This window comes from Sinocyclocheilus anshuiensis, unplaced genomic scaffold, assembly GCF_001515605.1.
Source record: "Sinocyclocheilus anshuiensis isolate Anshui unplaced genomic scaffold, SAMN03320099.WGS_v1.1 scaffold539, whole genome shotgun sequence".
NCBI classification, from domain to species: domain Eukaryota; kingdom Metazoa; phylum Chordata; class Actinopteri; order Cypriniformes; family Cyprinidae; genus Sinocyclocheilus; species Sinocyclocheilus anshuiensis.
In genome coordinates, this window is record NW_015549612.1 from 275386 (window position 1) to 289180 (window position 13795).

At 36.1% G+C, this 13795-nt stretch overlaps 1 protein-coding gene and 1 pseudogene across 2 annotated transcripts in view; both read left to right on the plus strand.

The window, feature by feature from the left end:
- The first annotated feature begins 920 nt into the window (after positions 1 to 920).
- Positions 921 to 8634, plus strand: LOC107659246 (myotubularin-related protein 9-like; annotated as a pseudogene).
- Positions 8635 to 10148: 1514 nt separating this feature from the next.
- tdh2 (L-threonine dehydrogenase 2) overlaps positions 10149 to 13795 on the plus strand; it is a 15321-nt gene continuing 11674 nt past the window's right edge. For both annotated transcript variants that reach the window (XR_001630889.1, XM_016448119.1), the window contains exons 1-6: positions 10149 to 10455; positions 10645 to 10792; positions 11433 to 11475; positions 11722 to 11792; positions 12472 to 12621; positions 12775 to 12947. Coding sequence is in view for 1 of the 2 variants with exons in the window: in XM_016448119.1 (XP_016303605.1) it covers positions 10645 to 10792; positions 11433 to 11475; positions 11722 to 11792; positions 12472 to 12621; positions 12775 to 12947 (585 nt within the window). In the remaining variant the exon portion in view is untranslated. The remainder of the gene's footprint in view (positions 10456 to 10644; positions 10793 to 11432; positions 11476 to 11721; positions 11793 to 12471; positions 12622 to 12774; positions 12948 to 13795) is intronic.

Genomic DNA, 13795 nt, shown 5'->3' on the forward strand with positions numbered 1-13795 from the left:
CTGATCGCTTCCATGCCACACCTCGCTGATGCTGGAGTTTGTGCTAAAGGAGCCCCGACCAAGTACTGAGTGCATAAATGAACATACTTTAAAGAACTTGAACTTTTCTGTTTTGCAGGAACCACAAAACCAGTAATAAGGGTACATTTTTTTTGAAATTGAGATTTATACATCATCTGAAAGCTGAATAAATAAGCTTTTAATTGTTATATGGTTTGTTAGGATAGGGCAATATTTGGCTGAAATATAACTATTTGAAAATCTGGAATTTGAGGGTTCAAACTCAATGAAGGTGCATTGAGTTTTGATAAATTTACGGTAGGAAATGTCCAAAATATCTTCATGGAATATGATCTTTATAATATCCTAATGATTTTGGCATAAAAGAAAAATCGATAATTTTGACCCAAACAAAATATACCCATACTACTTATGACTGGTTTTGTGGTGAAAGAAAATGAAAGAAGGAAAGAAAGAAAATGTATATATACTGTATGTGTATATATATATATATATATATATATATATATATTAAAAAAATGTTACAGTATAAATTGATGTTTACATGGAAATGCTGCCTGTATGCTTATATATTACAGACGAGGTCCCTCGCAAGGGTATTTTTTATATTTGAGGGTGTGTGGCATCTTGCATTATTAAATGTAAAACGAATATCTAATTGATTTGGGGGGAAAAAAAGAATAGAAGAAGAATAGAAAGAATAGAAAAAATAAGATTTTTTTATTTGTCTAAAGCAGACTAATCCTTACCCTAATGTCAGGAAGACTGCTACAAACAATACGAAAAAGCAACAACAATAAACACAAACATCACAAAAAAGAAAAGAGGGCTGGGACTTCAAGAGTGTGAACGGAAACGAAAGTATAAAGAAGCCAACAAAATGCTTATGAGTCGCACACCTCCCGTCGCTCGCGCACAGTCGCTTAGTGGCGTTTTATATTTGCCAGCTACCGGTGAGCTTTATACGTTTATAAGTTACAAAACACAGTTCTGTAGAGGATTAGCGGAAGACAGAGACACGTGTGGCTCGCCCACCAGCTCTCTAAACTCAGCGTGAGAAGTACCAGTTGGTGGTTGTTGTCGTTGTGAAATGGAGCTGTCGGAGCACATCAAGACCGCTAATGTTGAAGATGTTACCCTGAGAAGACCTTTCCATCCAGCGCTCAGAGGAACCCTGTGCGTTACCAGCCACCACCTTCTGTTCTCAGACAGAAAGGATGAAGCTTCCTGGCAACTTCTCATTCTCCTCAAGAACATCGATGCCATTGAGAAAAGGTATGAGACAGCTGTTCTCATCAGCTGGAGTCCAGGTTTGACCAATGCATGTGTGTGCTGTAAAACTAGCCGACGGTAATTATAGCCTGGTGATGGAAAAATATCATAAACCAGCCTTATGTTTTGTTGGTTTTATCTGGTTTAAGATGGTCTTCCAGCATTAAACCAATTAAGACCATCTTAAATTACAATACAATACAATACAATTATTGCTCTACAGAGCTATTTGTATCTGATCTAAAACTTCATTTTAGTTTTGTTCATGTAACCAAATATTTAAGTTGATTCAGTGGTGTTAAATAATATCTCTGACTTAAAGAAAATCTATTAATTTAGATTTTACCATATCAAGATTTGTTTCAGAAGGATTTTTTTATTGATGTGTATATTGTTGATCACTGCTGAAACATATTCAGGACTTTATTACAGCAAATGAAGACACATGTCCTTATTCATGTCATATTCTTATTCATCCAGACATCTGGTTTTGAATCTTATTGGGTCACAATTGTGTATGTGTTTGATCCCTGAAGTGACCTGCTTCTGTAATAATAAACAAATTCTCTCTTTCTCTAATTTCACCAATCACTTTTCCTGCATGTCAGTGTCCAGAATCTTTTCGGATACCCCAGGTACACTTCTAAAGCAGGCCCAATGTTTGACTTGTATTACTCATTGAAGCTGTCATTTTATTCTGATCTGGGATCTGCTGTTAATTTATACAGTAATGATAAAAATGAGGAGAGAAATGTGGCGGGCAGCATGTTATGTCAGAATAGGAAGGCATCTTTCAAAATGAGCTGTGCTGGCAACATGTTCTTAGCTTATGGCAGAGAGAAAAACAGAAAAAATAGTATTTTGCAAGATATTCGTGCTTTGCAATGAGCATTTACGCAACATATCATATCTCTCTGACATGCTTTTTTGTGTTTTTAATACATGCAAAGCAACAGTGTTTATGAACATGAAGTGTTATATATATGTATATTTGTGTTTGTAATCTAACATCCAAATATGGAGAGACAAAAAGAGAGACTGTTAGCTTACGTTCTATTAAAGTTCAATTTAGAGCTGAGTCATACCTCTGTAATTTATCTCATTGTCTCTCTGCTAGCTTTACGCTCATGGCTTGTTTTTGCTTCCTGCTTCCGTCTCTTCTGAGGCCCCAATGGAGATGATTGTATGGAATTTGAGAGTGTGAGACAACATGGAGGAATGTACTTAAATGTGTGTGGGGGTGTTTGCACATGTGTCTGATACAGGGCTGTGGGATCCTCTGGTACTATCACCATTAAATGTAAGGACCTGCTGGTTCTTCAGTTGGAAATTCCTGGAATGGAGGAATGTCTGAACATAGCCAGTTCTATAGAGGTACTAAATATAGTTATCACTAGCCATGCTTGTTACAAGGATTAGTATTAATAATATGGGTAATATTTAGGATTCGTTATAATACTTTTCAAAAGTTTGGGGTCTGTAAGATTCGTCAAAGTTTTGAAAGAAGTCTATTGTGTTCACCAAGGCTGCATTTATTTGTTAAAAAACACATTAGAACAGTAATATTGTGAAATATTATTACAATTTTAAATATCTGTCTATTATTTGAATATAATTTAAAATGTAATATGAACAAACCCCCACAAATCGAGCAGCTTGCACCGATATTACATTTCTGCCTTGTTATGGTTGATAAAAGTTGGCCAGTATTAAAATTCTGTACTATTTTGTACAAATAAAAAAAATAAAATAAATAAAACATTAAAATTCAAATAAATAATTTACAATGTAATATATATTTTGAGATTTAATAAAGATTTCATTTAGCAGTGTTATTATAATATTATTTTTTAATTATTTACTTTAAATGAGCATTAGATTATGGCAAAGGTTTTTATCTAAATCTTAAAATAAAAGAAAAATACTGTGCACACTTCAATATCCAATATTGGCCAAAAACAATAAATAAATAAAAAAAACCTGTTAAAAATCCTGAATACTATGGGTAATTACTGATTGTCATTAAAGATGATTTAAAGCCAATCTTTACTCTAGAAATACAAGTTGAGTCCATCACTGCCTCAGCTGTGAGTGAGAGTAAACTAATATCATCTCATGTCTCTGTAGGCTCTTTCGTCTCTGGAAAGTATGACAGAGATGTATCCCTTCTTCTACAGACCGTCACACCTTACTCTGCACGGCCCATGGGGCCTGTCCTCGACAGAGCAATATTACAAACAAACAGAAAGACTGGTGAGCTACACACTCTTTAACTGTTTTCTTTCTTTCACTTTCACTTCCCTTTCCTTCAGTTACTGTCACTCTGTGTTTATCTTGCTTTAAAAACCACACGCAAGGACAAACACAAACAAACGATACTGAAAATTATTACTTCAAGGTCAAATGTTACCTAATTGTTTCGCTATTGTTTCATTTTCTGAAAGAAAGACAAACAGGAAGCACTTTGTTTGCCACAGGAAACAAAAAACAGTTGTGAGACACGGGCAACACTTAAATGCACAGGAATTAAAGCAATGTCTATTCTTTCTGTTACTAGTTTTTCACTCATATGCCGCTTTTTTTTCTACTTTTCTTTGCCTTGTTTGTCTCCATAGCGTTCATTATCACCCATTGTCATCTAGCAGCTGTTTCACAGCCTGTCATTTTTTTTCCATAGTTGTAGATGTTTATCTTTAGCCACTGACGTTCTGTCTATGGCACAACATCATATTTGTATCATATTTACAGTGTTTTTGTTACTCTTTTTTCCGTTTTATAGTGTCTATCTTAAATAAAGTTATTGTTTTATATTTATATTCATTTTTAATATTTTCTTATGTGTTTTATGTCATTTTGATTCGTTTTTAAATATTACTGTTTAGGTTTAATTTAGTTTTCTTTACTAGTTTTTCTAGATTGTTTTATATTTATTAATTAATAATAATGTATATTTATAGCTTATGTATAAGTGTATACATATGCATGTTTGTGCGTGTTCATAATATGTGTGTGTGTGCATCTGTGTGTACTTTTGACATTTTTGACTGAAATTTTTGACATTGAAGAGGGGGAAAAAAATTATTAAAAATAGTAAATGATGTTTATCTGAAAGTGTAACAATGCAAACATGTTTTCTGTAATGGGTAGGTATAGGGTTATGGTTGGGTTAGGGAATAAAAAAATATTGTTTGCTCAGTATAAAAGTAATAGAAGTCTATGAAAAGTCCCCACAATTCACAGAAACAAACGTGTGTGTGTGTGTGTGTGTGTGTGTGTGAGCAGTGGGACAGGTGGAGAGTCAGTAAAGTAAACTCAGATTACTCTGTATGCCCATCGTATCCATCTGCGGTCATTGTGCCTCGTGAGGTGGATGATGACAAGCTGATCCGCTCAGCCAGGTTCAGACAGGGCGGCAGATTTCCTGTGCTCTCCTATTGTCACCATAGGAATGGAATGGTGAGTGTAGGATGTTTTCTTATATCTCAAATATACGTGTATGTAACCATATATTGTATAAGAACTACATTTCTCATCAAAGCAAAAAATACATAATATAGATCAAAATGTCCAAAGTAAAAGTTATTTGTATCCATTGCCGAGGTGATCATGCGAAGCAGCCAGCCTTTGACAGGAGCCAATAAGAAGAGATGTAAGGAGGATGAGCTCCTTCTCCAGGCTGTGATTGATGGGTCAGAGTTGGGTTACATTATCGATCTGCGTTCTGCCCAGCAAGCCCAGCAGGCCCGCATGACAGGAGGAGGTTTTGAGTCTAAATCCTGTTATAGCCACTGGAAAAAATCCATAGACACCATGAAAGGTGAGGGAACATTAGTCATTTGAATAGTCTGAAAATATGTGACCCATCTGACTTTGAAAGCCATTTTGCTATGATTTTGCATGTAATTGTGTCATTTACAGGGGTAAGGTTGTGCAGGAGAGTCTTATTAAGCTGGTGGAAGCGTGCAGTGACCCGTCGCATAGTGTGGACCGCTGGCTCAGTAAATTGGAGAACTCCAAATGGCTTTCTCATGTTCACAGTGCACTGTCCACTGCAGGCCTGGTGGTAGAGTGTGTGGAGAGGTGGGAAGATCTTTTACTTTGGTCTTTTAAAGGTGCACCACGAAATTCTGGGCTGTCTGTCGCCATCTGTGGTTCATACATAAAATTGCAGTTTTAGTGTAGTAGGCTTTCTGTAGTGACTCGGACAGAATAAGGCAAGAACACGGTTGACACATGTTTCAGTGTTCTGGCTTAAATAATTTCTAATGAAACATTAATGGCAAAACATCTGCACTGCACTTTAATTGTGGTTTCTTATTTACATTCTCTGTTCTATTATTTTGTTCATTGCTTTGTGTGACTAACAGATCAATACATTTTATGTATTGTATGTTGTGATGCTTTTTATGTCCGTTTTGGTTGACCAGCATATCTCTGAAATAGTTTCTATTCAAATTTGGTGTAGCATTCATCAAAAGTCACTGAATAATTTAATAATGTAGGATAGTCTTTAACTGATTTCAACAATTATTTTAGCTTTCTTGAATGCCTTCTGGTTGATATACTTACATTTTCTTTATATTACATTTACAATGTATACACTACAGTTCTAAAGTTTAGGGTTAGTAAGATTTTACAAGTTTTTTGAAAGAAGTCTCTTATGCACACAAAGTCTACTGTATATTTGATCAAAAATAGAGTAAAAACGGTAATATTATTACAATTTAAAATAACTCTTATTTTTTAATACAATTTAAAATATAATTTATTCTTGTGATGGCAAAGCTGAATTTTCAGAAATCATTGTAATATGCTTATTTGTTGCTCAAGAAACATTTATTATTATTATCAACATTGAGAACAGTTGTGCTGATTAATATTTTTATGGAAACTGAGATGCAAATATTAGTTCTACCGCATTACTCTCAGATGTACTGGTTTAGGCTTTTTTTCACCCTGTGCTTACACATGGCTTTGAGATGTATTTTTCTGGCGTGCCGTCTGTTTTTGAAGGGTGGTCACTGCAGGCCCATGCATGGGTTTGAGATGTATTGCTCTGGTCTGTGGTCTGTTTTTTGCAGGGATGGTCACTCTGTGCTTGTGCATGGCTCTGAAGGGACAGACAACACGCTGCTGGTGAGCTCATTGACTCAGCTTATCATAGACCCTGCCTCTAGAACTGTCACTGGCTTCCTCTGCCTGCTAGAGAGGGAATGGATACAGGTGAATGTGTGATTGTGTGACATAATGTGCGATTAGGTGTGTCGTGTGTGTGTGTGTGGTGAATTTTGTTAAAGCTTATGAATGCATTACAACTAAAAAGAACTTGGTTACTAAACTACTATACCTAATATTAGTCTCAGATCTGTTTGTGAGAAAGTTGATGAGTTGCATGCTTGTTTCTCAGGCTGGACACCCATTCCAGCAGCGCTGTGCTCATTCGGCGTACTCTCATGCCCGTCTGAAGCAGGAGTGCCCGTCCTTCCTGCTGCTGCTTGACTGTGTGTGGCAGGTGTGGCGGCAATTTCCTCTGGCACTGGAGTTTAGTGAGGCCCTGCTGCTCCGACTGGCACAAGAGGTTTATGCTTCTAACTATGGAACCTTCCTGTGTAACAGCGAGCAGGAGAGGTGGGCACAAATTACCCTTATATGACACTCATTACACATTACCATTTAAAAGTTCAAAATGATTTTCAATTTTTTTTTTTTTAAATCTCTAATGTGTACCAAAGCTGTATTTATTTGATCAAAAATACGTACAACAGTAATATTGTAAAATATTACAATTAAATTAGCTGTGCTCTGTTTTAATATATTTTAAAAACTAATTTATTCCTGTGATACACTAGCCTTCAGTGTTCCCTGTTGAAAAAACCAGCATATGCTGGTTAGGTATGTTTTGAAGCATGGCTGCTGGTTTGGGCTGGTTTAAGCTGGTCATGTGCTGGTCTTAAGCTGATCCTGAGCAGGAGATAGGTGCTTAGGACCAGCACATGACCAGTTAAGGACCAGCTTAAACCAGCCCAAACCAGCAGCCATGCTTCAAAACATACTTAACCAGCATATGCTGTTTTTTTCAACAGGCTTTCATGATCCTTTAGAACTTGTTCTAATATGCTGTTTTGTTGCTTAAGAAACATTTCATGTTATCAGTGCTGAAAACAATTGTGCTGCTTAATATTTTTGTGGAAAATGTATTACATGTTTATTCTCTAACAGAGTCAAAGTCTTTACTGTCACTTTTGATTAATATAACACCTTGCAGAAAAATATTAATAAATAATATTAAATATTATTACCTTGATATATTTAATATCGACTGAGTAAGGCCATGTCAAAGATTGAAATCATAGTGAAATTAATGTTTGAAATGATCTCATAATTAGATTTTGAGACTTTAGCCTGGATTTCACAGAGAGGGTCTATTTTAAAATGTATAAAATTGATTTCTTTATTTTTATTTTTGCCTGAGCTAGATGTGCTGCAGGAGTGAAGGAGAACACACACTGTTTGTTTCAGTCCCTGTTGAAGCCTGATATTGAAGAGCAGTACCTCAACCCACTGTATGAACCCACTGATTTGGCCATTTGGCCCTCAGTACATCCACAGTCCTTACAGCTATGGACAGGTGAGTTACTGTTGCAATGTGACAAAATGATTGCAAGTTAAGAATGTAAGATAAATTATTGAAATTTCTTGGTATTATTGGTATGTAAAGTCAGCTTTACTGATTTTAAGCAAAAGAAAAAAACATATACTTCCATCTTTAATGTCCTCATTATCCTTGTATTGTATTTGGGTAGGGATGTTCCTCAGGTGGACTGAGTATGCTCAGAACATGGAGGAAGCGCGAGAAGAGGTGTGGAGCATTGTGAAAGAGCACCGTGAGCGAGCTGGACCCGACCGGACCAATAACACGCTTAGTACACACTGACACCTTGACCCCGTTTGAGAACCTCATGGATGAGCTGACTATCTTGTGACCTCATGGTTGAAAAGATGTTGTAGAGCCTGTTACTACTATGTGTTTCTTTGCAAGAAGTTTGTATCACTGCCAATCAGATATACCGGCATTTAAAGAGCTTTTAGATGTTATGTCATTTACGATAGCCATCATTGAATAATAATCAGACAAAACGGGCATTACGGCCTTCTGTCTGAACTTCAAGCAAAATGCTAAACAGTAAACAGTCTCAAATAGGGGAAAATGTAGGTTTGTTGTATTGTGTTTGAGTAGTTTGTTATTGAAATTTACTGTGGTTACATGAGACAGCATCAGTCATGATGTTTTACACTGTTACAGACAGCTGAATGTTAAATATTAAAGGGGTCATATGATGTTGCTAAAAAGAACATTATTTTGTGTATTTGGTGTAATGAAATGTTTATATAAAACCATTGCATTTGTGATCTGAGAAATGACAAACAACAAGCGCTACTCTACACTGCTCAAAACTCTTGTTTGAATCATCAGTGGCAAATCCTTTAAATGAATCTGTGAGTCAGAACAGCCGGCATTGTAGTCTACTCTCCCAAGATCAGGAAACAGTCCTCCATAAAATGCGCTGCACACATCTTAATATTTGGGTTGAGCTGTTCTGGAACAGTGTTGTAAATACAACTTAACCACTGATTTCTAGTTGTGTCCTCTTTTGGAAGGCCAAACAAAGTATTTTAGCTTTCGCAACGAAACACACAGCGTCTTCACAACATGGCGGCGGCGGCAGCAACAATAAAGTTATGCCTTCGTTCTTTGCGTGAACATTTGGGCGGCATTATGCAAATCTTCCCACACAGTGATGTAGACATGTGGGGGCATGTTTAAATGAGCTGGTTTTGGAGGGCGTGGACAAGTCTTAACTTTTATAAAGAATATCTCTTTGGGTTTGAGACTAGTCTTTGCAACTTTACAGATCTTATCTATTCACGAACAGCTTGTAACACTCCAAAGAGAAAGGAAAACTTGAAATCGCATTATATGACCCCTTTAAATGGGGTGAATGTGAGAAGTTTGAGGACCTACTAGAAGGTGCTTTTAAACATGTTTGACAAGTTACAAACCACATTTGCAATTGGAACATGGTTTATAATTAATTATTGCACATCTCTCTGGAATACTTGATTCTGATTGGTTAATTGCCAGATTTAGCGTTAAAAGGGTTAGTTCACCCAAAAAAGAATATTCTGTCATGACAGAATTTTCATTTTTGGGTGAACTAGCTCATCATGGAAAACAGAGGATTTAAACTCAAATCAATATTTCATATCCATGTATTTATTTCTTTGTTAAGTAGCCTATAAGCTGGATCATGTACAGTGGTCATACTCAGGAAATAAACCCTTTCGAGGTGATACAACATTACTGTAGGCTACATAATTCTTGCTAACTTGATGCTTCGGAGCAGGATCAGAAATTGAACTGGGGCACAAGAAAATAATGTCACCATTTCTATAGACAGGCATTCAAAATGTGCTGCTCATGTAACGAATTCCCCTTTAATCTGTTCCCATTTATACAGTAATGAATTGTATAATCTAACATGGGGGCCTGTCAGTTATTTTTAAATTATTATCAATAAATATTAAAATATGTCCAAGCAGAGTGTTGTATTTGATTTTGAATTAATTTTAGATTTATATTCATTTTACGAACATAATTTTCCTATTCAGAGATTATATTATATTAAATTATTTGACATGTTTGACATTGTATTAAAATACTTAATATTTCACTGTAAAACGTGGTCATTAGCGCACACACAAACAATAACATTTCACTGGCCAATGAAGTCCTCAGGGTAAATCCCCAGCTCAGCTAAACTCACCCACACAATATAAATCCGGAGTGGGCAGCCCGTCAGCAAGTTTGCCCTCTTGTAGCGTTCACGCGACCGTACGTGCTAGTATAAAGGTAAAACTACATTTCCCAGCATTCTCTGCTCCGGCAGCTTCTTTATCCAATGGTCATTCGATGCGCTCCTCTGACAACCAATCGGACAGTAATCTCTTAATTCTAACGGTTAAATACCATGAAAATCCCACTTACCAGCACTATTTACTTACTTAATTTTCCACCTCCGGATACACAACAGTAATGTTGTGATTTTGATGCAAGACACGTGTTTCACATAGTCACGGATTTCAAGTTTTGACACGCTCAAGGTGAGATAATGCGCTTTTTCTTGAACTACTGATTTACTTAATGTTCGTGTATCAGTCAACTAACTTTTAAGGATGAAATAACGACTTGGCCGTCATAGCGCAAACTAAAAAGAAAAAAGTACAAAGTTGTTTTTATGCATTCTTTCTGAACCGTTCATTCGGTTAACTGATATGTTTATTAACTGACAGATGCTGTCAGGTGTCCGGTTGTGTGTCCGCTCGTTGTGTAGAGGTTGGTCGGTTCGCGGCATGAGTTTATCGCCGCGTCAGATCAACCGATGGCCGAGCAACGAGTCCTCCGAGCCTCCTGCGGACAGTCCTCGAGTCCTCATCACAGGTGCCTTCTGTTTCTCAGCTGCTTAAATAACGTGTGACAACCTGTAGTGTTTGGGTGGAAATAGTATTAGTTGCATCATGTCTTCTGTGTTTGTTTTCCGAGCCTCGTAAGAGACAATCCTATTGATCGCAATGACAATAGGTCGGGAATAAACAGTGTTAAAAGCGCTCCGCGTGCGCACAATGGAGCGCGCGGCTGTTTTATGCTTGTGCAACAGAGTGAGTAAATGGACTGTCAGTCGAAGTGGAGCTGAAAAATGTCTGGACAATAACAATCACAGAGCTTATTTAAATTTGACTTGGGCCTGTTTTTGAAACAGCTCTACTCATTTGCATGTGCACTGATTTGCCATCCCACATGCATCAGTCTAATAATAGTCACTGAAATATAAACTCTATTTTAGTGGTCTACTGGAGTTGATCACACATTATATGGTATTATGATTTCTTTTGTTGTGCATTTACTGTACCTCCGACCTCCAGTTTATGCATTTTCATTAAAAAAAAAAAGAATTTTCATTCATATTTAGATTTTATTCAGCTTGGTGCTCTGTTGTGTCATTGTGAGTGGTGAAGTTTCTGGTTGTAAAATGTGTGTTTAAGCTTCTTTCATTGTTGAAAGTGTTGTTCTCCTGTTAAAGGTGGCCTGGGACAGCTTGGAGTTGGACTAGCTGAAATGCTGAGGTTAGTGAACAGCTGAAAGATGTGCTGCATGGGAGAAATTTGAAATCAGACTCCAGAACGCAGTTTTTACATCTTTGCATAGACTGGATATTTGCCTTGTCTTTGCATAGATGTTTGCTGTGCATATGAAACCTTTTTTTAATCTTCTGAGGTAGATTATTTATAATTCTGTAAAAACCAAATAGCATTTAACTTTTTCTGTTGTTTCGTTTGATTTGTAATCATATTCAATTCCTTTTACATCAGGAAGCAGTATGGAAAGGAAAACATCATCCTGTCAGACATTAGGAGGCCTCCCGCTGAAGTTTATAGCATGGGTATGTTGACACTGAGACAGATATACAGCTGTGATATGGGTAGGTGGTTGCATCAGTTGCAACATATATAGAGCCACATGCAGTGTGGTGCCATAAACTGGCTATTAAAGTTTACAGTAGGAGTGTTTTTTTAATCACGTGGCTTATATTTCAATTTCACTTATATTTCAATTTCAGTAACAATAAGGTAACATTGGTTAATGAAATTGCCAACATTAAAAACAATAAAAAAAATAATTGATTAACCTTTAGTACAATTAATTTCTACATACTCTACTGTTCAATTTTTTTTTCTTTTTTAAAGTAAATGTATACTTTTTTATGGAGCAAGGATGTTTTAAATTGATCAAATCAATTTAAAGAGGATAATTTGACACTGAAGACTGGAGTAATGGCTGCTGAAAATCTCAATTTTTAATTTTTTACAGTGTACTTCGAACATTAATGAGCAATAGTATGTTTATGAATTAACATGAATGTACTAACCTGTATTAACTTAGAATCATGCTGTAAATGTTGTACAATTTATTAGTTCCTAATGTTAATTAATTGAACCTTATTTTTAAGGTAAAGTATTACCTACATTTCAATCACTTAGCCTCATTTATATTTTGAAGTAGCCTATATGAATAAAGCTCTCATTTAACCTCCAGCTTCTGATGGGTGATCCTCCTTACAGGTCCGTTTGTATACGCTGACGTGCTGGACTATAAAAACCTGAGGGAGCTAGTTGTGAATAACAGAATCAGCTGGCTGGTGCATTACAGTGCATTACTCAGTGCTATCGGGGAAGCTAACTTGGCTCTTGCCCGCACCATCAATATCACAGGTGGGAAAACTCAGTCACACATGTTTTATGTGTTTGTGACTACCTAATTTACAACGTAAGGTTTCCACTATCCCTGACGTCCCACATTCTGTCCTTCTCCTGTTGCCCCTATCCCGATCTTTTCTTCTCCTTCCCCCACTCCTCTTTCTTCAGGACTGCATAATGTGTTAGATCTGGCTCTGGAGAACTGCTTGCGACTGTTTGTACCCAGTACCATAGGAGCTTTCGGCCCTTCATCTCCCCGTTACCCAGCACCTGACCTCTGTATCCAGAGACCTCGCACCATTTATGGGGTTTCCAAAGTCCATGCAGAGCTGATGGGGGAAGTAAAGATTTATGTTTTTTATGTTCTAGTTGGTCTGGGGAAATTAGTAATACATATTATATGCTTTAAGATTTTTTTGTTGTTGTTTTTGAAAGAAGTCAGTGTTGAAAACAAGTTTAGCTGCTTTATAGTTTTTATGAAAACTGTGATAAATTTTTTCATAATTATTTGATGAATAGAAAGTTCAGCGAACAGCATTTATTTTGAAGCATTCATTTCTTTTTCTTTTTTAATTTCATTTACCCAAACGTTTAAAAGACAGTGGATCATGGTTTCCACAAAAGTATTACCAAAGTATCTAATGAATACATTATATTTTAAAATATATTAGAATAGAAAACAGTTATTTTAAATTGTAATAATATTTCACAATGTTAAATGCAGCCTCTATGATCGTATACACTACCAGTCAAAAGTTTTTGAACAGTAAGATTTTAATGTTCTTTAAAAAATTATCTTCTGCTCACCAAGCCTGCATTTATTTGATCCAAAATACAGCAAAATCAGTAATATTGTGAAATATTTTTACTAATTAAAACAACTGCTTTCTATTTGAATACATTTTAAAATGTAATTTATTCCTGTTATCAAAGCTGAATTTTCAGCATCATTACTCCAGTCTTCAGTGTCACATGATCCTTCAGAAATCTTTCTAATATGCTGATTTGCTGGTGCAAAAATTGTACAAAAGATTGCTATTTCAGATAAATGCTGTTCTTCTGAACTGTCTATTCATCAAAGAAACCTGAAAACATTATACTCAGCTGTTTTCAGCATAATAATAATCAGAAATGTTTGTTGAGCAGCAAATCAGCATATTAGAATGATTTCTGAAGATCATGTGACACT